The 25,607-nt window shown below is 35.2% G+C and overlaps 2 protein-coding genes across 2 annotated transcripts in view; one reads left to right on the top strand and one right to left on the bottom strand.

The window, feature by feature from the left end:
* Positions 1–1,327: 1,327 nt before the first annotated feature.
* On the bottom strand, positions 1,328–1,814 carry LOC107877653 (temperature-induced lipocalin-1; the record flags this gene model as incomplete). Its single annotated transcript, XM_047415140.1, is given in 1 exon segment — positions 1,328–1,814. A coding segment is annotated over 1 exon segment (357 nt), but the record flags the coding sequence as incomplete, so codon positions are not given.
* A 21,849-nt stretch (positions 1,815–23,663) lies between these two features.
* Positions 23,664–25,607, top strand: part of LOC124885541 (uncharacterized protein K02A2.6-like) — a 9,089-nt gene continuing 7,145 nt past the window's right edge. Inside the window, exon 1 of the mRNA XM_047393440.1 lies at positions 23,664–24,378. Within this exon, the coding sequence (XP_047249396.1) occupies positions 23,664–24,378 (715 nt within the window). The remainder of the gene's footprint in view (positions 24,379–25,607) is intronic.

Here is a 25,607-nt window from a genome sequence, read left to right as displayed (position 1 = left end):
GACCGTAGACCAAAAGGCGAGCAAAATGATAAAATAACAGAGAAGCATCATCCACAAAAAAGAAGTGCAATTACCCAACTAAAGACGTACATAACAGAGATGACATAAAATTTTGTTTGTTAGACCCAAAAAAAAAAAAAGAAATTCTTTTGAATGCAAGTAAAAAGTTTATGTGCTATACACGACAACAAACAACAGCTAACATACTTATATATTCTCACAAAGTGAAGTTTGGGAGTAAGTGTACGTAGTCCATATCACTACCTCGCAGAGATGAGACAGAGTTCTACACACTAACAACATAATAAATATAGTCGTTTGGTTGGGAAAGAGTTATCCCAAAATAATTAATTCCGAAATTAGTTATTTCACTATGTATATGGAATAACTTATTCCATCACTACGATGTAAATGATGGAATAAATAATCTCGGTATTAACTAATATCTCACACCAATCACGAAATAAAATAATCCTTCATTTTATTTCAAAACTATTTATCTCTAATATCTCACATCAAATGACTAATCTCTTGTCAAACAAGTACCAAGTAACTTTAATTGGGGTAACTTTGCTATCACAAGTTAGCACAACTCAATGTATTCCCACAAAATGAGGTTTGGGGAGAACAAGAGCACGTTATTTATATTACTGCCTTAGAGGTAAGATAAAAAAATTATTTTAATAGTCCCTCAACTCAAAATAAAAACAATCTAGAAAAGAGATAGTAAATAAATAAGAAACAACAGATACTAACACACCAAATAATAAAATAGGCAAAATTATTATCAAATAATATGACAAATGATAACACACTACGAAACAAAACTCACACTATGACTATTAGCAACGATAACAAAACAAAGACCTTCTATCTACTAATAAGAACATACTTTTTCCTACTAATAACTCCTTTCGTTACATATTATGTATCGTCATTTCTTTTTTAGTCCATCCAAAAAAAAAATCTATCTTTTCTTACTTGATAATTATTTAATGACAACATTAGTAAAACGTAAACTTTGATAACATTAACTTTGATAACTATTTAATGACAACATTAATAAAAAAAATAAATTTTAAGAAGGAGAATTTTATAAACTTTACAAAATCAAATCACTCATTTCTTAAACTCCGTGTCCGATTAAAAAACACACATAAAATAAAATGAAAGAAGTATTGTACCCTAATTCGCACCCTCCGCATCTTCCTATTTAAAATCATATCCTCAATAACAACTGCTCTCATATTTAATCACCTCCCTCCAAGTCATCACAAGTTAACTAGTTCTTTAAAAAAATGGTAGAACATGAAATGAAGGAACTTACCCAAAGATAATTCCTACTAGGCTGACCAATCAAAGCATATTGATAATCTGGATCAATATGTAGAACCCAATAATCTCCAGTAACCGGAATAATTGGCAAAAACGGAGGAACATAAAATTTGACTTTGAGTTTAGCTTCATCACTATTTGGATCAGCTTTATAAGCAGTGCCTTCAATATAACCTCTTTTTCCACCACTCCATGTCTCATTTAACACATGTATTGTCCCATCTGGATTCAAAGAGTAAGTAGCCCTTGTGTCCACTCCATCTTTGGGCTGAAATCTTGAGGGAAATGAGGCAATTTCATACCATCTCCCCATGTATCTTTCAACATTCAAGTTTTTTACTACTTCCATCTCTTTTGTGGTCAATATTTTTATTTTTTTTTGCAAAATTTCAAGAAAATTTGTTGGGAAAAAGGTTTTTGGAATTTTTGTTCTTTTTGGATTGGCTTCTTGATAAGGTTTAGTGGGATATATAAAGGCGACTAGATATTGGAGCTGTGTCTGGGTTCAATTTATGTTATTTTTTTATTTTAATTTATGTGAAATTAATGAAATATTTAAGAAAGTTAATTAAATTTATTTTATAATTTTAGATATTAATTATTCTTATTTTTATTATTTTTAAATTTAAATTTATATATTTCAATTTTTGTTTTAGTGATAAAATTTTGAGTTAATAATTTATTTTATGTATTTTTAAATAATTGAAATTATTAATTACTGTAATTATATAGTAATACTTTTACATAATTTTTAAATATATAATAAATTTAAAATAAAAATAATAATTAAATTAAAATAAAAAATATAAAATTATAAAAATATTCTAGATCATAAACAGTCAGCTGAAAGTAAATATGATAACTGTCAGCTGCCTGATTGAACTGACACTTAGAATATAGCACCAATATGATTGTCGTGTCAAACTTCAAGAAAGTACTAGGTAGTATCTTCTTGCGAAGGAAGGATTGTCCTAATTGGTAAAGTTTTTTTTTTTTTATCATGTGGACTAGGGGCTACAATTTTAAATCACAGAAATATAGGAAAAATAAAGTTGTATGTTATAGATCTCTGTGATTCAGTCTTATTCTAAAATTCGTGCATGACAAAAAAATTTAGTGTATTAAATTGTATTATTTGCCTTTTATTAATATTGTTTTTCCTAAGATTTTTAGGATTATCGATAGAGGCGAATCCAGAACTTAAAATTTATGAGTGCATCAATGTTGTTAAAAACGTGCACAAGTCTCGAAGTAAGATTCAAAACGTGTTGAGCGCTCACCTCACTTAATGTGCAGCTTAGGTTTTAATTTCTATTACATACTTCTTCTTGTCAATGAGGTTTTATGAAGAGACGAACACTAAACAATTGATATTTCACTTTATAAAAAAAAATTAATTTTTTTTTGTTCATATATTTATCATTCATGCTTATATTATTAGTCTTGTACTAAACATATATTTATATTTTTTCTACCTTTATGTCCTTTTCGTTAAATCTCACGATTTATTTGTACTTTGTGTTTAAACACAATAAACCTTGAAGTTTTTTTACGCTTATTATTTTTGATAATATTGTGGAGCACCAATATTATTTTAAGACATTAGAAAAACTTTTGGTGTTGATTAAGGGATATTATCATATTCAATTGGTGGCCAACGACATGAACAATACTGAAAAATAATATATATATATATATATATATATATATATAAAAGAAATAAGAGTTTTAAGCTAATAAATTTACTTTCTAATATGAAGTTTACTTTTAACGTTTTGAACAATTACTTGTGGTAGCTCAATGGTCAAGGAGGCTTTACCTTACGGACTAAATAAAAACTAAGGCATTGTGCAACCCGAGGATCGATCCCTGGTTATGTGGGTGGAAGCGCAAGCTTCAACTAGCCCATCAAGGAGCACTATCTTTTATCTTTGGGTGGACTATTAATTATATTTCAATTTCTCAAAGTATATACACATATGTATACACAATTTTTTTCAACGTTAACGGATGCACGTGCATCCCTACCCATACATGTATCTCTGCCTCTGATTATCGAAGGCTTTTCGTAATATTATGCTCTTTGTTTACTTTTACTTATCATATTTCACTTGTTTCAGATCATATTGCATAAATTTAACCAATATTTTGATATGACACTTTATAACTTCAAATCTTTTTTATATAGCTTTTAAAAATTTAAATTATAATTTAATTTTAAAAATTAATTTAATTAACTCTTATGAAGCGGGACATTATAAATAAAAAAGAACTAAGGAAGTAATTTTTTTTTTCCTTTGAGATTGATTTCTTGATAAGGTTTATTGGGATGAGGAGATATTATGTAACGTGAAATATGTGTGGATAATATTTGAGAACGTTACTAGTGTAATACGTTTTTAGTAAATTATTGAAATGGTAGGTTCTAGAATTCTCCTCAATTATATAGGTGGGGTAGAGGGGGGGTGGAGGTAAGATTGCTCTTAAATTACTTCAAGATACACGCATTCTAAAATAATTATGATGATGATAGAGTACTAATTAATTCTAAAATAATTATGATGATGATAGAGTACTAATTACACACACTAATTGGTATGAGGTGTTATTAATTGCGCGCAAACTAATCAGGGTTGGAGTCAAATAGGACTGAGATAATTCCATCGAATCTCTTTTAACAAAAATTAATATTATCTATACATAATTAAAATTATCGTTTTTATGTATGTATAGTACATTTTAAATCTTTTATCCTCTCCTTCCTAGGCATTAAGAATGGAATTGCAAAAACTAAACTAGAACATTTCAAGGGCATTAAGAATGGAATTGCAAAAACAAAACTAAAACATTTCAAGGTATTATCAATCTTGTATGGATCCTACTACTAACAAACACAGTAGAGAAAATAAGGCAAAAGAGGCACAATATTAGAAGTTCCAGTATAAAAAGCCAAGTATCCTCACAAATAATACATTTTGTGAAGGAAATTAACTTCTTTTGCTTTAACCATATTTTGGGTGAGCCGGTGAGGTAAAGAGTGTTTTTGATAGATTTATTGACATCAAGAGCAAAATACTATTAAACTTTTTGACTTAAAAAAGTTATGTAAGCCAAAAAAAATTGGCATATGTAACTTAAAAACGAACATCAATAACAATAATAAACAAAGTACTGACATAGTATCAACTATAACTCAAGTCAACTATAACTCAAATTTTTTCATGAACTAATGAGATGCAAGATTTATTGAAAAAACTTTGCATGATCAAGATGTCTGCTAAGAGAGCGACGGTGGTGCAAAATTCATTGAATGGGAGAGACGGTGGTCCTAAATTCCTCGTAAGCCAAGGATTTCATTATCAATGCAAAAATAGATTTGTGTTTCGGTTCCAAAGTCAGCAACCCGCAATTAAGAACGTCTCAATAAAATTAATAACCTAAAACTTAGTTTTAATTTGAGGTCTTAAAAATATACATATACATGATAAATAAAAATAAATATTTTTTGGTGTTTTTCATAATTGTTGTTTTTAGTGTAATATTATATTTCACATTGTAATATTATTATTTATAATAATAAGGATTGATTCAAGTCAATAAAGACGTTAACCATGTGTTTTCAATATATTACCTTGGATGGTATTATAAACATATTATTTAATATTATAAAGATTTGAGTAGTTTAGTTCAAAGTTTTAAAATATTTCTATTGGATGATGATAATTTTTTTTAACTATATTCAATATTGTCAAAAAGAAAATAAAATCATAAAATTAACAATTATGTTATAAAACAAGAAAGAATAAAGAAGAAGAGTAGAGAGAATAGGGAGAGTAATTCTTATTTCTTCTCTTAAGGGATGAGAGATCATCAGATTGAGAATACAATAAACAAAATCCCTCTATTTAAAGGGAAAATTTACTCCTAGTCTGAGTAAAAGACAAATGCTTCAAATCCTAATAGATATCAAAGTAGATCTTGGTAGACATTCACTATAATGTAAATACATTTATAACACTCTCCCTTGAATGTCTAATTAGTAGATAATGTGCCTCGTTAAAATCTTACCAGAAAAAATCTAGTGGAAAAAAAATCTAGTGAAGGAAAAAGAGTACACATCTCTAACAATACGCATATAGGTTGCCTCATTAAAAACCTTATAAGGAACACCAGTGGGACAAATCCTCGTAAGGGAAAAAGAGTACAACGCGTATTAACTCCTCCTAATGAGATCATCTTTGAACCTTTGTATCCCGATCTTGTGCACCATTTTCTTGAAAGTTGCAATTGGAAGAGACTTGGTGAATAAATCAGCCACATTGTCACTTGAACGAATCTGTCGCACGTTAATATTACCGTTCTTTTGTAGCTCATGTATGTAGAAAAATTTTGATGAAGTGTGCTTCGTTCTATCTCCCTTTATGAATCCTCCATTAAGATGTGCTATGCATGCTGCATTATCTCTATATAAAACTGTGGGTACATTGTCATATTTTAAACCACATTCTCGAATGAGATGTATCATGGACCTCAACAATACACATTCTCGGCTTGCTTCATGAATAACTATTATCTCAGCATGGTTCGATGAAGTGGCTACGATAGAATGCTTTGTATATCTCCAAGATATGACAGTATCCCCACATGTGAACACATAGCTTATTTGAGATCGAGCTTTATACAGGCTAGATAAGTACCTAGTATCAACATAACCAACAAGATTAAGACTGCAGGCTTTAGAATAAAATCATGTGTTTGATCTCATTTTGATGTCTTCTAATAGGAACAGAACTATATTTTGCTAACAAATTAACTGAAAAGGTTATATTAGGCCTTGTAGTATTTGAAAGATACATTAGTACACCAATTGGACTAAAATATGGTACTTTAGGACCAATCTAATTCGGTATGTTTCGCATTTCAGCAAATAATCTTATTGCTTCTGAAAACTCTCCAAGAGTTTTAATTATTTTCAAGCTATAAGCTTATACAATATAAGGATTCTAAATAAGTTTCCCAGGAACTTTTATATTCTTCAAACATTTTGAATCCTTAGAAAGTTTCATATGAATTTTGTCAAGTGACAATATTCAACATGTCATATGTGACTTCTTCAAGTGCCTGGACTGAAAATCAAATAAGTTTTACACTTACCAAGATGCATCCTTTCATATCACTTGATAAATGTTTCTAGTCTGCATGCTTAAATAAACGTAGAATTCAGATCCTTGTAATCTTTTACAATATTGCGCCAATATCGTATCAAAGATATCGTTAATGATATATCATTTTGTATCGGTTCATAATGCGACATAACATTTTGAGATCTTATCAATTCATTATTTTCAGGTACCTGAACCTTTCATAAGGTTTTATGAAGTGTTATGTCGTAGACTCTTCAAAAGCACATTGCCTTCTTATTATGATTATTTGCTCGTTATCCTTTTCAAGGATTATTTCATTTGGAATTGATTAGTCTACCACGCTTCACGCATGCATAGACTTTATCCTTTAGGAACAAAAAATAGGAGCATTTGCATCTTTAATATGAGATGTTTTCGGCATTTGACTTGAATTATCTTTTGAATGAGGATCTGATGATAATTCCTAACATATTTCATAGTTGCATATAATCTCCCCCTTATGTTAGGAAAACTAACATACATCCTCCATTCTCTTTGAGAATTTCATTTTTGTGCATCTTGGTATATTCATTAATCATATACCGCACATCAAAATTATTAGATGGAATAGTTGGTTCCTGACCTTGAACCAATTAAGAGGGAAGAAATAATCATAATTTACTGTTCTAATGCATACAAGTGCTATTGTATGCAACATGTCATATTTCAGACCAACACATGAAGCTTTGTTCTCATTAGTAATAGTTTAGCTATTTATTGAAGGCATTTAATGCTAAATCATCATCATCAAGATGAATTGTCTTGATTACATAATTTGAAAGTTATGCTCTTAACTTAATTTTACTGAGCAAGCAACATTTATGAATGTCAAATGGCAAGTTGACAATAAATGTACATGTGATTATCTTATATCGATGCATCTTAATAGATCACATAACAGGTGAATGGACCCATATTCACCTTTTATACTTTTCAGATTTAAGGAATTCAATCCCAACATTAGTTGGTCCAACCAACTTATCATGAGAACAAGCGAAATAAACAATTCTCGAAGAATCTTTTAGTTCTTCAATACATGTCTAATACTCAATATACACACCTTGAAGATGTCACAATCGTTCACATCAATTTATGAACTTTTATTCTAGTAAACTCCAAGTTTACCATGACATGTACTTTTTTCTTTAGTAAATTTCAGATTTACTATTACATGAATAAATTTCAGATTTACTACTTTAGAAGTAGATTTCAAAATAACTTTTCTCAATATTCTGCCTCATTCGGAGTTGAGTTGTGATACCATTACAATCAAGTGCACGTTTGCATCAATAAGGTTCTCATTCCCCAGGAATGGAATATAATTGTGCCTTGAGCATATCAAATTATGATAGCTTATAACCTCTTTCATGATATTGCTACTTCAGGAGCAAATCGAGGCAGAAATATGATAGAGAGTATTTCTCTATATTGCTACCACATTCACTTCAAGAATGGGGTAAATTGTCATCTTTCAGACTTATCATATATTGCTACCACATTCACTTCATGGAATGGAGCATATTCAATGGACAAGTTTCATGACTTTTCATCAAAAACACATTATTGCCTTAGCCATCATAATATCATCAATATGGTGCATTAAGATTAAAACTCAACGTGTTACCCATACAAAGGTGTCTTAGGCATAAATCAATGGGACTTGAACCCAACATATTATCATCCATTTTGATAATATTGTTCTTGAGGAATAAATTTAAAACATAAATGGTTCCAAACCAATTATTTTTCCTCAAATCCAACAATAATTATATTATTAGTAGCAAAAGATAAATAACATAAGAAATTACTAACCTTAAAATTACCTTTAGATTTATAATCTCATCTTGTTTGGCAGAGTCTCGTGCTAATAACATGTTATAAAATATAAAGAAAGAACAAGAAGAATGAATAGAGAGAGAAGAGGGGGACTTCTTTATTTCTCTTGATGGATGAGAGATCATCAGATTGAGAATATAATAAACAAAACCCCTCTATTTAAAGGGAAAATTTACTCATAGTCTGAGTAAAAGACAAATGCTTCAAATCCTAATAGATATCAAAGTAGATCTTGATAGACATTCACTAACTACATTTATAACAAATTAAATTTTTTTAAGGCCTTGCAATTTTGAAGCCTAAAACAAATGCTTTATTAGTTTCACCTTGAACCACTCTTGCCCGCAATCCTTGTGCCCAACTGTTATCATAATAGCATGCAAGTACTACTCTTGCCCGCAATCCTTGTGCCCAACTGTTATCATAATAGCATGCAAGTTGGATTTTAAAAGTAGCTAGTACAATAGTGCTACAGTAGTCGAGTTAAAAAATTAGTTAGTAACAATTAGTTTTTTTTTTTTTGGTTTCTCAAGGTATCCCCACAGCCAACAGCACTTGAGACTAATCCTCCGTTCCTCAGTCAGCACATTTGTGGTAGGGAACTGATCACAGAGTTTGCTTCATTCGCCAGAGGCGGGGATCGAACCCCCGACCTCTTGCTTAAGGGACATAGCGCTGAACCACTATGTCAACTTTGGTGGTTAGTAACAATTAGTTAATTGAGACTGTTAGTTGCAACTGTTTCAGTTAGTAGAATGAGTTGATCAAATGGTATCTTTTATAAATAAGAAATGTAATCATTCTGTTACAATCATCTATATTTATAATTTATATCTATAATCTATATCTATATCTATAATATATTAAAAGTGTGAAGACACTTATAAAAATGAACTTTTTGCCTGCTTTAGACAAAAATGTCTTTTTCCTTTTTTTTTTCCCTCTAATTATTATTAATTATGTTTATAACAATGAATCCTAAATATATGAGATCAAAACTTTAAAATATATAATAAGATTTTTTTCTTAAATTAGGAGTCCTAAGTATATATGGTAGAAGTAACTTTTGTTTAGAATTTAGGTAGGTTTAGCTTTCATGACCATATGTTACTAACTAAATTAGGAGTCTTTTTTTTTATTATTACGAGTCTATATCCTATTTTTATACATTCTATGTAAAAATTAGTTTTTAATATAAAATCTTAAAATTTAGATGTAAAATAATTTTTAATTAAAATCTTAATGTACTGCATAACTACCGTGTTAATAAAAAGGCAAAATGACCTTCTGAACCCCTGTACTATGTCAGTTTTGTAAGTTGGACACTTCTACTTATATGTTTGTCATCTGAACCCCTGAACCCACTAAAAAACAACTTTTTAAACCCTTTGTCGGTCTACTCAGCTATGCGTATTGCACAATCGTGGCCACGTCATTAATTATGTGTAAAATAATTTTCACGTATGAAATGACGTGCGTAGAGTATAAATACTAAATTTTGACCTAAAATTTAGGTCATTTGAACCCTTTTTCTTCGCCCTTCCTCTCTCTCATTCAAAACTCAAAATTACCACCATTTTAGGTTAATTTAGGCCGATAGTTGTTGAAAGTTCTTGCAATCCTTGTAAGTACTTAATATGTCAGTGTGGTTGTAGTATGTGGTAGTTTATTTTGAAGCTTCTAGTCGATTTAATGGGAGTCCGTTCTACTGATTTTAGGATTTTCGAGATTAAGAACTTTTTTCTTCAAATTTCTGTCTAATTTTGCTCTATTTCGTCTATAGTGTTATTGTAGGTAGTATTTCTAGTGATGATATGCCTTCAATCACCGGTGTCCAAAAGGGCTACCCCACTTTGAAGACATATTCAACCGACAAATGTCATAATTATACAACAACCAAGAGGGTTGTTGTGTTTGTTGTTGCCAATTATTTCATTCCAAACAGGTACATGAAGAGATGATTCCATTTTTCAGGCCAGTACTCACGTGGAGATATGGTAAAAGACTACATACCTCTTTTGTGACTTATGTTTAGCACTAACACTTTTTGTTTGAAGCATTGTCGAGAGCATCCGAGAGGATGAAAATCTCAAATTAAAACCACAAGTGCGGACGACTTCAGATAGGACGCAACACAACATGGAACTCGTTCTTAGCAGCAAAATGGGACATAGTCTCGATAGGGACGTCAAACTCTTAGGATGCGAGCTAAAGGATAATCGCCACCACCATCCAACCACACCCCTGTTAGAAGTCATGTGGGTATTTTTAGGTATTTCAGTTTCAGATTCACCTTCAGAATATTTCTAAACTCATGCCGAGGTAACCTTCTCTTTCTTTCAAATTCAAGTGATAGGACTCTTATAGTTTTGGAAATTATGTTCAGGTAAGTTCTTGCCTATGTATGTGAAGGATCCAACATTCATGGTTAAGAGGTTACAAGCTTCTTTTCCACAACTCATTAACTTGTCACTCATCCCGAGCCAAAGATCATCTGAAATAGAAGACTATCTTTTCTAGTGATCGAGTCGAACTACAAGAAGTTTGATTCCCTGAAATCTTGAGGATATGTAGGCCGGGATCTGTGTAGAAAACTCGACTGTATTCCAACCTCCCCCAAATACCTTTATTCCCCAGCTTCTCGATTTAACCAAAAATTCTAAAACTATGATGGTGAATTTTCTTGAAAATCGTGCTTAAAATCAAGCTTTCTGAACTACAAGTGGATTGAATTCTCATGTAACCCAAGGTATGTAGGAAACCTGATACCGAGGTCCATCCATAACTCTATAAAACTCGTGCAAAAACCAACCTCTTTCAGATTCGAATCTATGGTCAGACAAAATTTAGGAACATCAATCTCCCTTTGCCCAGAATTACTTTCTTCCATCCTACCCAAAGGGAGGGGGCAGTTGTTGACACCCAATTTTTGCCCTCCACAACCAAGTTTAATTTTGAGCTTCTTCGATTTTTATTAAAATCAAAATATTTATTTCGTCTGCATAGAAACTTTTCAAAAAATATTCATCTGGGAAAGCTTGTCATTTTAAGTGACGGTTATATATTATCGTATTCAATTATACGAAATTATATAGTTATGTTACTTAAATATCTATTTTTTATAAATTATCAGATTTTAATCAAGGTTTGTTTTGAAATAAAAAAGGATTGAAATCTTGATTTAAATATAATTTTCTCTCAAAAAAATAATTCATTTGGATGAATATGTGTTTGATTTTATTACATTAAGAAGCTCAAGATTAAACAAGGTATTAATTCGTATCGAATTTCGATTTGATCTAGTCAATTTATTAAATTTGACTGTAATTGAAATCAAAATTGGCCCCAATTGTAATGCAATTGACCAATTGGTATTCAATTTGGCTAGAATTTAAATCTAATTGCCTAAATTGTAATCCAAAATCCTAATCCTAATTCTCAAAATCCTTCTACTCAGTTGACCCAAATTAAAACTCAATACCCAGTCCCAAAACAACCTATCCACCAGCGGCCCATTTATGCTTTTTATTTCAATTCGCAGCCCAAAGTCATTAAAAAAAAACAACAGCTTCTTTTCTTGTTTTAATCTTAACAACCAGCCACCAAGCCCAACTTCACTAAATCCGACCCGGGCCCAATACTCTTCACCCTTTTTCTTTCTTTGCAACAACATCAAACCATAGCAGCTTCAAAATCAAACAACAACAATATCACGACAACACCCAACATCATCCATCAACCCAAATACAACCAACCTCAACCCGAAAACCATAAAATCAGCCCGAAATCAACCCGTGTGTAGCCCTCTTCACACGTCCCATGTGGGTTCCCACGAAGAAAACCCTCGAACCTTCTAGAAATAAGCTAGGTGTCCCCTCAACGTCTTAATTCCGCAAATCTCGGGTATGGGGGTACAATTTCGTACATGTATGTCACAATTTCATTGGCTCTTGGCAAAGAAATTGTTTTTCCTAAATCTTATTGGTCCACCAATTCCAAAATGGGTACGTTTGTTAATGAAACGGCAAGATAGAAAGAGGAATTCGAATTTCAAATCCCACAATATCCTACTTCAAAGGTCCCCAAAAAATACCCCTGTTCATCTTCTATATAAGGGGCCTTTCGTTCTTTGTTGGAGAAGGTTGGAAACTTGGGAAAAATTAGGAGTTCTTCTTTTAGGTTGGAAAATTTTCTGAGCTAGCTAGGTCCAAACCCAAAAGAGTGGAAAATTTTTCTTTCTTTGGAAAGAAAAGCAAGAGAAAAGCAGAGAAAATAGGGGGTTATAGAAAAAGAGAACTGTTCGGTAGCGAAAACTCTAGAGAAAGCAACATGCTAGTCAAAATTTATTGTAAAAGACATCGACTTTTCGGTGGTTGATATTCCGACCGAAGCTCGAGTCCTGTTTTGCTACTCCAAAATAGGTAATACCTCATTCAATTCAATTTTGATTTTGTTTTCTTCTTCGGCTGGTCGTTCTTTAGTGGCGTTTTGGATAGTACGTATGCGGGGATGTTCGTTGTTAGAGTCTTTGAAAGCCATTGGTTTTGATGAATGTTGGCTAATTTTTTGGATACACTTATGACGTATTAGGAGTGTCTTTATTACATAAATCTGACTTTATTTTGTATAGCCAGTCGATTTGTTTACTTGCCCTTAGCTAATTAGAATGAGGAATTTAGCATAGAAGTGCTTTGAAATACTGTTTTATTTGGTATTCGAGGATGTAATCGGATGAAGTAGGATCGAAAGTTGTGTTAGATTTATCTTTCATTAACATAATCTGTTAAGTCTTTAGAGTCGATTTGAATATATACGTTCAAAGTTGCAATTATAAAGGGTATTTGAATCAAGGTTTAGCTAACGAGTTGGTTGTTTTCCTTTGTTTTGGGTGATTAATTTGATCTGCACTTCTATTTATCTGACCAACCTTGATTTGTTATATTTCGATGAAAAGTTTCAACTCAAGCTTTGCCTAAATGCTTCCTGGATTATCCAAGTGATTATATGTTAGTAAACACTTTGTATGTTTGTCTGATTATAGTGTTAAGTGAGGGTAAACTTACCCAGGCATCGTGTGAATTTGGTTTTCTCAATAGCTAAAGGACCATAGTCTATTATGTTTATTTAGGGGAAATCTGGGTGTTTCTCCTAAACTGTCCAAATTATGGGAATACGCAGTCCCTTCGAAAGTCTTTCTCTGGTTGTTCATATCGAAGTTGAGAGGATCGTATTGAATTAAAATTCATGGATTATCTCTTTGGTTAGGTTGTTCTTTTTCCTGTTCATTTCATCTACTGTTAAACATCTAAAAATTTCCTCCTTCCTTCTTGTCTCTTTAAAAGGTTGTCACTGGTTCGCATAGATCTTGACTTGACTTATTAGTTTCTTTGTATGATTGTGCATAAATTTGGTGTTTCGTTGCTTTGTGAACTTTTTTGCGAATATGCTCTTACCAATGGGTAAATCATTTCCTGTTGAAATTTTGAATGAGATTTAACTTCGCTAAATTAACGTGCCCTTTTCATATACTTAATATTTGCCCACTACTAAATAAAATACATAATACTATAGCACATTTTGTTTTAATGTTAATGTTGGGACATTTATTAATTACTCTACTTTCTATTTGCATGTGGATACGCTCGAGTTTTTTGAATGGATCCTTAAGGGCCATTGAGTCCCACTTAGTCTTGAATCAAATTTGAAGACCCAAAAGATGATCACATGACATACGGATGCAAGAAGTCGAAAGAGGAATAATGGGTTAAAAACCCACATTTGAAGCGGCCAAGAGACTCGAAAGTCTTGGTTTCCATTTCATTTATTTATTTAGTCATTTATTATTATTGTCCTTATTTAGTTATTTATTTTTATTCATTCATTTAGGCCACAAAGCTAAGGTTGTATTTAATACAGATGGAAGCGAGACTCGAAAACTAGATTAGGACAGGTGAAATGGTCAAACGCCCATTAGTCTAGGACAGGGTTTATCGATTTAGGCTCAATGGCCTGAATCCTTTACTTCCTCCCTTTCCCCCCTTTTTTTATACTTGTTTGTCTTATATGTTTTGCGAACCTAGTTAAATTCTTAGTTAAGTTGCTAAAAAAACTGGCTTTGCATAAACACCAAAATTTTTCTAAAATTGTTTTTCAAAAATAAACTTTTTTTAAGGTTAATCAAAGACGATTTTTAATCAGTTCGGATAACCGCAAGTTAGTGGACGTTTTAGGTGCCTAACACCTTTCTAAAACGTTAATAGGAACCTCTTACTCAGAATCTCTTAGCTTAAATGATTTTCCTGTTTTGGATCGTTTGAAGTAACTCTCTAAAGGTTTCTTAATTCCTTTTCAAAATTAAGTGGCGACTCTCAAAAAGTCAAAATTTCTCTGCAAAATAGAAATGACGACTCTGCTGGGAATTTTAAACTAGGTTCTAACCAAATGTTTGATTTTGTACTGTTTATGTGTTTATATGTTTCGGTTCTGTAAAGTTTAACTATCGTATCTCATGACATATTCCTACATTATTTAAACTGTTTTGGGGTTTTGTGGATGTCCCGGCCCCTATTGTTCAATTCCAATAATGTGTTGGAAATATAAACGGATTTTTAGCACGTGAGTCATCTGATGGTTGTTCATATTTTCAAACTCAAGTTGTCCGCTTGAGAACCAGTGTTCAAACCCACTCTAGACACCTAAGATAGAACGAAACCAAAACCTTATTTTAGGCATGAGCCTAGGACGACCCAATACCCGAGTGGGGTATTGGGCCCATTAGAAAACCTGCCCTACGTCTATTGACCCCGAGTCAATTACAGACGAATCATATTTATGTGTTGAAAAAAATATATATGCTTGTCTAATTCAATCCATTACCCTTTGGGGATAGGGAAGGCTTATCTTTGTCTGCTTTCGTGTAGGATATGGCTCAACTGCATTCCCTCGAAAAGTTCAAGATGGTTACTAAACCCGATGATTTCCTAAAACTATGGCGGGATTACATGAGCGCAGAAGAGAGAAAGATTGTTAGAACACACATCGGGCATCTGCCTTCTTTGATTGAGATGGACGCTTGGCCCGAAATGATCCATATACTAACAACTTTTTAGGATGATTAGAATATGGTATTTTTCTTCGGGGATGTTGAATTGACTCCTACCATTGAAGAGGTATTGATTTGTTATAAGAGTACTGAAATGTGTTTCAAGGGAAAGGAGACACCTGATATGAACATTTTAGTCCCAGTTGTATGGTATCGTCAAAAGATCACGGAGGTATTTTTAATTGATGATGAGACCTGGCTAGGGGAATGTGATGGAGCAAAAATCACTTTTCATGAGTTGTATCATCGGTTCGGAAGATTCAATGCTTTTCATAAATTTGGACATAAATTTGAGTCAGAAGCAAAATGGAAGGAAAAGAGGGCCTTTGCATTTGCGGTAGGCCTACTTGAAACCATGGTGTTCCCACAGGGAAAAAATGACACAATTCATCCAAGGGTTGTCTCAGTTACCCATGCACTCTTATTTGGAATGGAGTACAATTCTAAAAAGGTATTCCATAACTTAGCTCCCATGATTGTCGCCGACATATATCGAGCTTTGGGAAGATGTCAAGTCAAGAATCATTTCTTTCAAGGTTGCAACCTTATATTGCAATGGTGGATGATGATGAATTTGGTGAAAAATCCTAGAACGGTACAACTTGATCAAAAAACAAGAAGGAATCTGCTAGAATCGCACGACATGTGGTTGTTTCTACACAAGTTCAAAAGGAAAGCATCTTACGAATTCTGGTTTAAGACTCTTGGGGAATTAAGATATGACGATGTGCAATGGTCCATTAACTATCTTCGTTCTGGGAAATACACCATTCGGGGGGGTGAGTAGCCTCTTATAGTGCTTCCGGGTCTCAGGGGGACCCGTCCCTACAATCCTGGCCGAGTTCTTAGGCAATTCGAGATCAAGCAGGAGACACCTCAAATCAATTTTATGCTCAAATTCTTCACCGAGTATGATGAAAGTGAGCCCCCGCTCAAAGACTACAAGATAAATGGTTGGAGAAGAAGAATGTGGACATAAGTCTCTTTCCGTATAGGATATGAACCTGAAGTCAGCGACACTTACAAGGAGTGGTTAAAAAAAAGCCTCGCCGGAGCATTGATTCCTGGGCCGAACGTGCCCACTCGGGTCGTAGATGTAGAATCCGAGCATCAGATCCGACTCCACAGGATTCAAGATGAGTTTTAGAAAAGTGAAATCGCGCATTGATAGATACATGTAGAAGATGCTTTAACAATACGTATGTTGAGGGAAGAGTTGAAAAGAGCTAGGCAAGAGGCTGATGATGCTAGGCAGTATTTAATCAATTTGGATGATAGCATGGCCTCCCAACTCGATAGTATAGGAAAAATGACTTACGACAGCAAGGCACAGTTATGCAGAAGTCATCTAATCATCAATAGGTGTCAAATATCCCAAGAGGTGAACAGAGCTAAGAAGGCAAAGGCGAATGAAGGAGCATCCAGTAGCTAGTTTTTCTTTCTCCTGCGTGGGAACTTATTTTCTTTCATGTTATTTCCTTTTCCCTAAAGATTGTATCCCTCTTTTGTTATATTTTGTAGGCTTTTATGTCATTTTTAGTGTCTATAAAATTTGGGGGATAATGGATTGACCTTAAGCAAACATATATTTTTCTTCAAAAATCGTTAGGCCTAAAACCTTGGCTCAAAAGGGTCACCCTAATTAGGATACGCATTATTATAATGTTTTTATGTGATATAACTGTCTTATGTGTTTAGGTGTGTTTGTTTGGATCAAAGGCAAGTTTATCTGCTATGCTCGTATGGATGAATTTGTCTATGACACAAACAACTCTACGTGGCTATTTCTTGTCAAGTATTTCACATTTCTTATCACATGTGGAAACTAACTTGCGTTTGAGTTGTTTTACTTCACAGATAATAGAAAACTACTCCGTGTTGAAATAAGCTGGCAAAACATCTCTACTTCACTCGGTCAAAAGTGCACAAAATCCCATCCTCTGACCATCATTCAATAATGACTGGAAATGACGAAGAAAACACATTGACCATCAAGGACAATGTAATAGCGGAACAAAGTGAGATGATTGCAGAACTCACAAGAAATTTAGAAATGCTTCAGGAGGAAATAAATCGTACTCGTGATCTGGCTAACCTGGCCATCACTGTCAATGCTCCCGCTCCAGGAAGACATGGGACTCCACTCCAAATTCTTCCCCATAGTACATCTATTCTCGGGATCATCTAAATAATATATCGTCCGTCTCCACTCCTCAAATTGTCCAAAACACCAATTGTAAAAATAACCTAGATGTCTACCTCCACAAAATCCATCTCTAACCTCGCAAAACCTATCTCCAAATCCATTCCCAAATCCCCAGAACCCATTTGCAAATCAACAAAATTCATTCCTAAATCCACAAGATTCACTCCCAAATCCACAAAATCCATCCTCAAATCTTGCATCGAATCTATCCCCGAATCCACCAAATTCATTTCCAAATTCGTAAAATCCTTCTCAGATGCCACCAAACTACTCGCAAATTCCATAAAACCTTTTTAAATTTCAAAATGTCTTCCCCACCTACCAACCAACTTTCTTTTATTTGCAAAATCAAGCCTTCCATCCAAATCCTCCTCATGTTATCATAACCCCTGACATCTATAATCCCCTTCCTAATATCGAGATGGACCTTTACGAGGAGAAGGAGAAAGAGTGGAGGACCGATTATGAAATGAAGTTTCTAGCTATGAATAAAGAGATCATGAGGATCAAAGAATCTCATGGAGCGAGGGACCACGACGGTTTAGGGTACGATGACTTATGTGTTCACCCTGGAGTAGATCTACCAGAAGGGTACAAGGTCCCCAAGTTTGAATTGTTCAATGGTACCGGAAACCTAATGGCCTATCTGAGAAGGTATTGTGATCAAATGGTGGGGGTAGGGAAAAATGAAGCATTATTGATGCGTTTGTTCAGCCGGAGTTTAAGTGGCGAAGCCTTAAAATGGTTTATGTCCCAGGAACTGAAAAGATGGACTGGTTGGAGATCATTGGCCAAGGGTTTCCTTGACAGGTTCACGTTTAACATTGAGATAGTCCCTCACCGATAATTACTAGATCGGATCAAACAGAAGAATAATGAGTGTTTTTGAGACTACACCTTTCGTTGGAGAAAAAAAGCTGCTAAAGCACAACCCCCCATGTCTGAGAAAGAGATAGGGACTGTGTTCTCTTGCGCTCAAGAGAGAGAATATTATATCAGGATGGTGTCCGCTGTCAGGGCAACTTTTGCAAATTTGGTAAAAATTTGAGAATCACTAGAAGAAGGTATTCGAACAGGAAAAATTGCCAAGACCCCAACATCGTTTAGGACTGCTATGTTCTCAAAAAAGAAAAAAGAGGATGTAGGTGTGGTCTCTGCTGATTCTATTGCAAAAACGAAAAGAGGTTCAACCCTAGGAATATTTTCTCCTCTCCGCTGTCACCAAGCTTTCAGCACGTATTCTACACCCAACCCCAATATCAAGCTCTACTCCCAAATGTCCAACCCCAGTACCAAGCTCCACTCCCAAATATCCAATCCCAATACCAAGCACCACAGCCTAATTCTTTTCCTAAATACCAAGTTCCACCACAGAATTGTCAGCCTTATGCTCAATCCACTCTTCCAAATAACCATACAAACATCCAAGCACCTCCAAATTATCATCAAGTACCTCCTCCTGTAAATCAGAACCATTATAATTCTCCACATCCAAACTTCGAAAAGAAACCTCCCCAAAACTTCATGCCGCTAGCTGAAAGTCCCACCCAACTGTTTGAAAGATTAAAGAATGCCAATCATTTGCAATCGATCCAGCCAAAGCCTATCAATCCCAACTCCCAATTTCATCATGCCGAACAAAATTATGCCTATCATTCGGGAGCAGTGGGGCATAGTACCGAGGATTGTATTAACTTGAAACATAAGATCCAAGATTTAATCGATCAGAAGATCATCACGCTTCAGTCACCGATGCCAAATGTTAACAATAACCCATTGCCTAATCATGGGGGACCTACAGTTAATGTGATTGAAATAGAAGGAGAATGAGCGTAAGGCAAGACTATTACTAAGGTGAATTAAGAAAAACACAAAAGAGCGGAAGAAGTAGAAAAGATAGAGAGAGTTGTGGCTGCCTTAAGTGTCAAAGAGAAAGCCCCATTTATAGTGATGACTGCCCCGACTCAAGTGTACACTCCCACGCCAAGGAAGGAATTTATTGTACAGACCGCTGCTGCCCAAGGGATGATACGATCAGGACGATGCTACATTCCTGAAGAATTGACCAACAAAAAATATTCACAGAAAAGGACAATCACTGAAGGGGAGGCTGAGGAATTTTAGAGGCGTATGCAACCAAAGGACTATTCAATTGTCAAACATTTAGAGAAAACTCCGGCTTAAATTTCTATTTTGGCACTATTAATGAGTTCGCAATACCACCGACAGGCTTTATTGAAGGTCTTGGATAAAGTGTATGTTCCCATAGGGACGAGTGTTGAGAACTTGGCTGTGATAATAGAAAATGTTGTGGGAAGTCATCGTATATCATTCAGCGATGAAGAGTTGCCGTTTGAAGGAGCGATGCATAACAAGGCCTTGCACGTAACTATCATTTATCGAGACTATGTAATTAATCAGGTATTGATAGATGACAAATCTGGTGTGAACATTTGTCCTCTCTCCACGTTGGTTCAAATGGGCTATGATTTGGGGGAAATTCACCAAGCTACGTAAATGTGAGAGCATTTGATGGAGGGCAGAGAGATACCATAGGTGAAATTGATTTGTACATCCAAATGGGACCTGCTGAATTCAAGACTAAGTTTCATGTTATGGACATTCATCCTAGTTACAACCTGCTCTTGGGAAGGCCATGGATACATGGTGCAAAGGTAGTTTCATTACCTCTTCATCAGTTATTGAAGTTCATTTGGGAGGATCATGAAATAGTCATCCAAGGGGAAGGAAGCTGAGCGAATCATCCCAATGGTTATGTGCCCATGATTGAAGATGTTCTAAAGGGTAGTAGCTTCTATACAGTGGAAATTGTAAATATTGTAGAAAAGGATCTGACGCTCAAAGCTCCGATGCCTTCTGTCTACAAAATGATTACGACTGTGATGTTGAGAAATGGGTTTGAGCCTGGTCGAGGTTTGGGTAAGAATCTGCAAGGAATTATTGAGCCCGTTATGATCCTAAAGAAAGCCTTTAAGTATGGGTTAGGATATCGGCCTACCAAGGAGGATGAGATTGAGAATAAGTCAGAGGTGAGTTTGCTTAGGCCCTTACCGCTCCTGTATCATTCATTTCCCGTGCGTGAGATATTGAATGATGATGGTCTTGGGGATGGGATAGGAAATCTGTTCGAGGGATACAATGTTGTACCAAAAGATTTCCCAAAGCCCAGTGGGGTGAAGAAGATTGCACCAGGGAAGGCCTTGCAAAACTGGACCTCCACTCCATTCATAACCCGGCACCCATCATGGTAGATGAAAGGGCAATTACTAATAGTTTTTAAAATCGGTGATGATCCAGAGGAGGCCCCGCGATCCACCCTTTACATCTCAAATTTTCTTTTCGTATTTTCACTGCTTTCAAAAGGCATGGGCTTGTGTTTGCGCGAGTCATGAGCCATAGTTTGTAATTATCTCTCAAATTTCAATAAAAAGGCCTTCCTTTATTTAAAAAAAAAATTGAAACCCCACTATTCATACATTTTATTATTATCTTGTTATTATCTAACTTGGATTGTTTGTTTATTACAGTAGCTCAAAACCTGCCAATGTCATGTCATGTCAAAGTTTAGACAAACAAAATGAGGGGAATGATGACGATTGAAAGAAAGATGATGAGAAACAATTAGTTAAAGATATAGAGGAATTTGAGAACTGGAAGAAGCCCAACCTAGAGGAAACTAAAACAGTCAACTTGGGAGATCATGATGAAATCAAAGAAACAAGTGTTAGTGTCCACCTGGCGGAAGCACGAAAGAGAAAGCTCATTGACTTGTTACAGGAATACATTGATGTGTTTGCTTGGTCCTATGATGATATGCCAGGATTGAGCACCACCATTGTGTCGCATAAGTTGCCGATAAATCCTGAGTTTGATCCAGTCAAGCAAAAAATGCAGAAAATTCAAGCCAGATTTAAGTCTAAAGATCAAGGAAGAAGTGACAAAACAAATCCAGTCTAAGGTTGTGGACGTCACAAAATATCCGACATGGCTAGCCAATATTGTCCCAGTGCCGAAGAAGGACGGCAAGATTCAAATTTGTGTTGACTATAGAGACTTGAATAGAGCCAGTCCTAAAGATAGTTTTCTGCTACCCAATATCCACATCCTTATTGATAATTGTGCAAAACATGAAATTCAGTCCTTCGTTAATTGTTTTGCCAGGTATCATCAGATATTGATGTATGAGGAAGACGCAGAAAAAACAGCTTTTATTATGCCCTAGGGTGTTTATCATTACAGGTAATGCCTTTCGGTCTTAAGAATACGGGTCCAACATATATGAGGGTTATGACAACAATTTTCCATAATATGATTCATAAAGAGATTGAGGTGTACGTGGATGATGTAATTATCAAATCCCACGAAAGTTCGGATCATTTGACCCATCTAGAGAAATTCTTCAACAGATTAAGAAAGTATAATTTAAAGTTAAATCCTGCTAAGTGTGCTTTTGGTGTGCCATCAGGGAAGTTACTGGGATTCATAGTCAGCAGGAGAGGCATCGAGCTAGACCCATCCAAAATCAAAACAATTTAGGATTTGCCACCACCGAGGACCAAGAAAGAGGTTATGAGTTTCATGGGTCGTTTGAATTACATTATCAGTTTCATTGCTCAGTCAACAGTCATATGCGAGCCAATTCTCAAGATATTGAAGAAAAATGCAATGAATAAGTCGACAGAAGAATGTTAGAGAGCTTTCGACCGCATCAAGGAATATTTGTCTGCACAGTCGGTTTTGGTTTTGCCAAGAGAAGAAATTCCATTACTGCTTTACCTATCAGTATCAAAAAATGCTTTCGGATGTGTCCTTGGGCAACATGATGAGACCGGTAGGAAAGAGAAAGCCATCTACTACTTGAGTAAAAAGTTTACACTATATGAAGCCCGTTACACTCTCGTAGAAAGGACATGTTGTGCTTTGACTTGGGCCGCACAAAAGTTGTGGCATTATCTGTTGTCATACACAACATACCTCATCTCGAGAATGGATCCATTGAAGTATATATTCTAGAAAGCCATGCCCACGGGAAAGCTAGCCAAATGGAAAATGTTGCTGAGTAAGTTTGACATTGTGTATGTAACTCAAAAGGCAATCAAGGGGCAAGCTTTAGCAGATCATTTGGCAGAGAATCCAGTTGATGATGAATATGAGCCACTCGACTTATTTCCTAGATGAGGAAATTTTATTCGTAGGAGAAGACATTATAGAAATTTACCCCGGATGGAGGCTATTCTTTGATGGGGCGGTGAACTTCAAAGGTTCAGGAATCGGAGCAGTTTTGGTGTCAGAAATGGGTCAACACTATCCGGTGACTGCTAAGTTGCGTTCCCCATGCACCAATAACATGGCCGAATATAAAGCTTGCATCTTAGGTCTCAAATTGGCACTTGATATGGGTGTTCATGAATTTCTAGTCATTGGGGATTCAGACTTACTGATTCATCAGGTACGGGGAGAATGGGCGGTAAAAAATTCCAAGATTACTCCTTATGTGAAGCTGGTGCAGGAATTATGTAGAAAATTCAAAGAAGTTGATTTCAGACATATCCCAAGGATACAAAATGAGTTTGCTGAAGCCTTGGCCACTATATCCTCCATGATTCAGCACCCAGATCAGAGTTACATTAATCCTTTGGAAATAAGATTGAAGGAGCAACCCGCGCATTATGCACACGTTGAAGAGGATCCTGATGGAAAGCCATGGTACTATGACATCAAAAGGTATTTAGAATCTGGAACATATCCGGAAGAGGGCAGTAACAACCAAAAGAAGACAATTCGGTATTTGGCGAAGAACTATTTTCCAAGTGGGGAAATCCTCTTTAGAAGGACTCCGGATTTAGGATTCTTAAGATGAGTCGACGCTGTAGAAGCCTGTACATTGATAAAAGAAGTACACGCTGGAGTTTGCGGGCCCCACATGAATGGATTTTCCCTTGCTAGAAAGATCCTGAGAACCGGTTACTTCTGGATGACTATGGAAAATGATTATAGAAGGTATGTGCAGAAGTGTCCAAAATGTCAAATACATGGAGATTTGATTCGAATGCCTTCACATGAGCTTCATGCAATGAATTCACCTTGGCCTTTTATAGCTTGGGGCATGGATGTTATCAGACCAATAAAGTCACTAGCATCGAATGGGCATAGATTTATTTTGGTTGCTATTGACTACTTTACTAAGTGGGTCGAAGCTGCTTCATATAGAGCCGTCACTAAGAAAGTGGTTGCAGATTTTGTCAGGATTAGCTTGATTTGCCAATTTAGAGTGCCAGAATCGATCATTATTGATAATGGGGCAAACTTGAACAGTCACTTGATGAATGAGATTTGTGATCAATTTAAAATAGTGCATCGCAACTCGACCGCATATCGTCAACAGATGAATGGAGTCGTGGAAGCTGCCAATAAGAACATCAAGAAGATCTTGAGAAAGATGACCAAAAATGATAAATCATGGCATGAGATATTGCCTTACGCTTTGCTAGGTTATCGCACAACAATTCGAACCTCCACCGGGGCAACCCCTTATCTATTAGTTTATAGGAATGAAACTGTGATACCTGTTGAGGTTGAAATACCTTACCTGAGGATTATTCAGGAAGTCGTACTAAGTAATGAAGAATGGGTTCGCGCTCGTTGTGAACAACTCATGTTGATTGATGAAAAGAGAATGGTTGTCGTGTGTCATGGTCAGTTATATTAGCATAGGATAATTCGTGCCTTCAACGAGAAAGTAAGAGCTCGAAGATTTGAAGTTGGGAAATTAGTTCTCAAATGCATACTCCCTCACCAAGAAGAGTACAAGGGCAAGTTCGCTCCAAATTGGCAAGGGCCTTACATAGTTCGCAAGATATTGTCTGGAGGGGCTCTGATTTTGTCTGAGATGGATGGCCAAGAGTGGACCAAACCAATCAATTCTGATGCGGTAAAAATATACTATGTTTGAAAGACGTTCTAGTTTTTGTGTTTCCTAATTTATCTGTAATCGCCTTGTAATAATGTGTCTTATGATGTGTAATTGCCTAGAACCCCTTTTTTTTATGTACAAACTACGTTTGACCTGAATTCCCAATAAAAGGGATACGTAGGTGGCCTATGTAGGCATCGGTCAACCCTTTAGGAAAATTTATCATTTCCTTTTATGTACGAACTATGTTTAACCTGAATTTCCAAAATGGGATACGTAGGTAGCCTATGTCGGCTTCTATCAACCCCTTAGGAAATTTTATCCCTTTATTTTATGTACAAACTAAATTTGACCTGAATTCCCAAGAAAGGGATACGTAGGCGGCCTATGTCGGCTTTGGTCAACCCATTAATTTCTTTGTGTATATCCCTAGCGTAGTCCTGAACTACGTTTGACCTGATTCTTGCTTCAACGGGATACGTAGGCGCCCCAACGGCTCGATCATATAACCCCAGGAAATGAAAACTAGGGAAGAATTTTTGAGAAGGAGTTTCAAAAATTCACAAGAGAAGATCAACATCCAACAAAGAGAATGAAGATCAGCAAAGACTTCAGATCCACTCGAGATGACTCAGACTACTTTAAACTGGGGCAGAAATTTTGAGGGAGGCCTCAAAATTTCCACTAAGTACTGGAATATATTTCAAATACCCCGGCACCAGAGGTTAAAGCCAAGCTTTTGAAGCCACCAACTGCGACAAAGTCTAGGTAGACTCAATTTCCAGCTATGACAGAACTATTTGAAGAACTCTCCGACAATGATCATGAGTTCTGGAAATCATCCGTCGGATATAGTCAAAGCCACGAGGAAGACGTTCACTGAGCTAGTACATGACATGACTGACAGGGATTTTCTAAAGCTTTTACAGATACTTTCGAAACTATTTACTAAAAATAAGACTACTTTTGAAAAAAAATCTTTACAAATCTTTTACTTAGAAATTGCCTAGG

Source organism: Capsicum annuum, chromosome 7 (genome assembly GCF_002878395.1).
Source record: "Capsicum annuum cultivar UCD-10X-F1 chromosome 7, UCD10Xv1.1, whole genome shotgun sequence".
Classification (NCBI taxonomy): Eukaryota; Viridiplantae; Streptophyta; class Magnoliopsida; order Solanales; family Solanaceae; genus Capsicum; species Capsicum annuum.
This window is presented reverse-complemented; position numbering and strand designations above follow the sequence as displayed.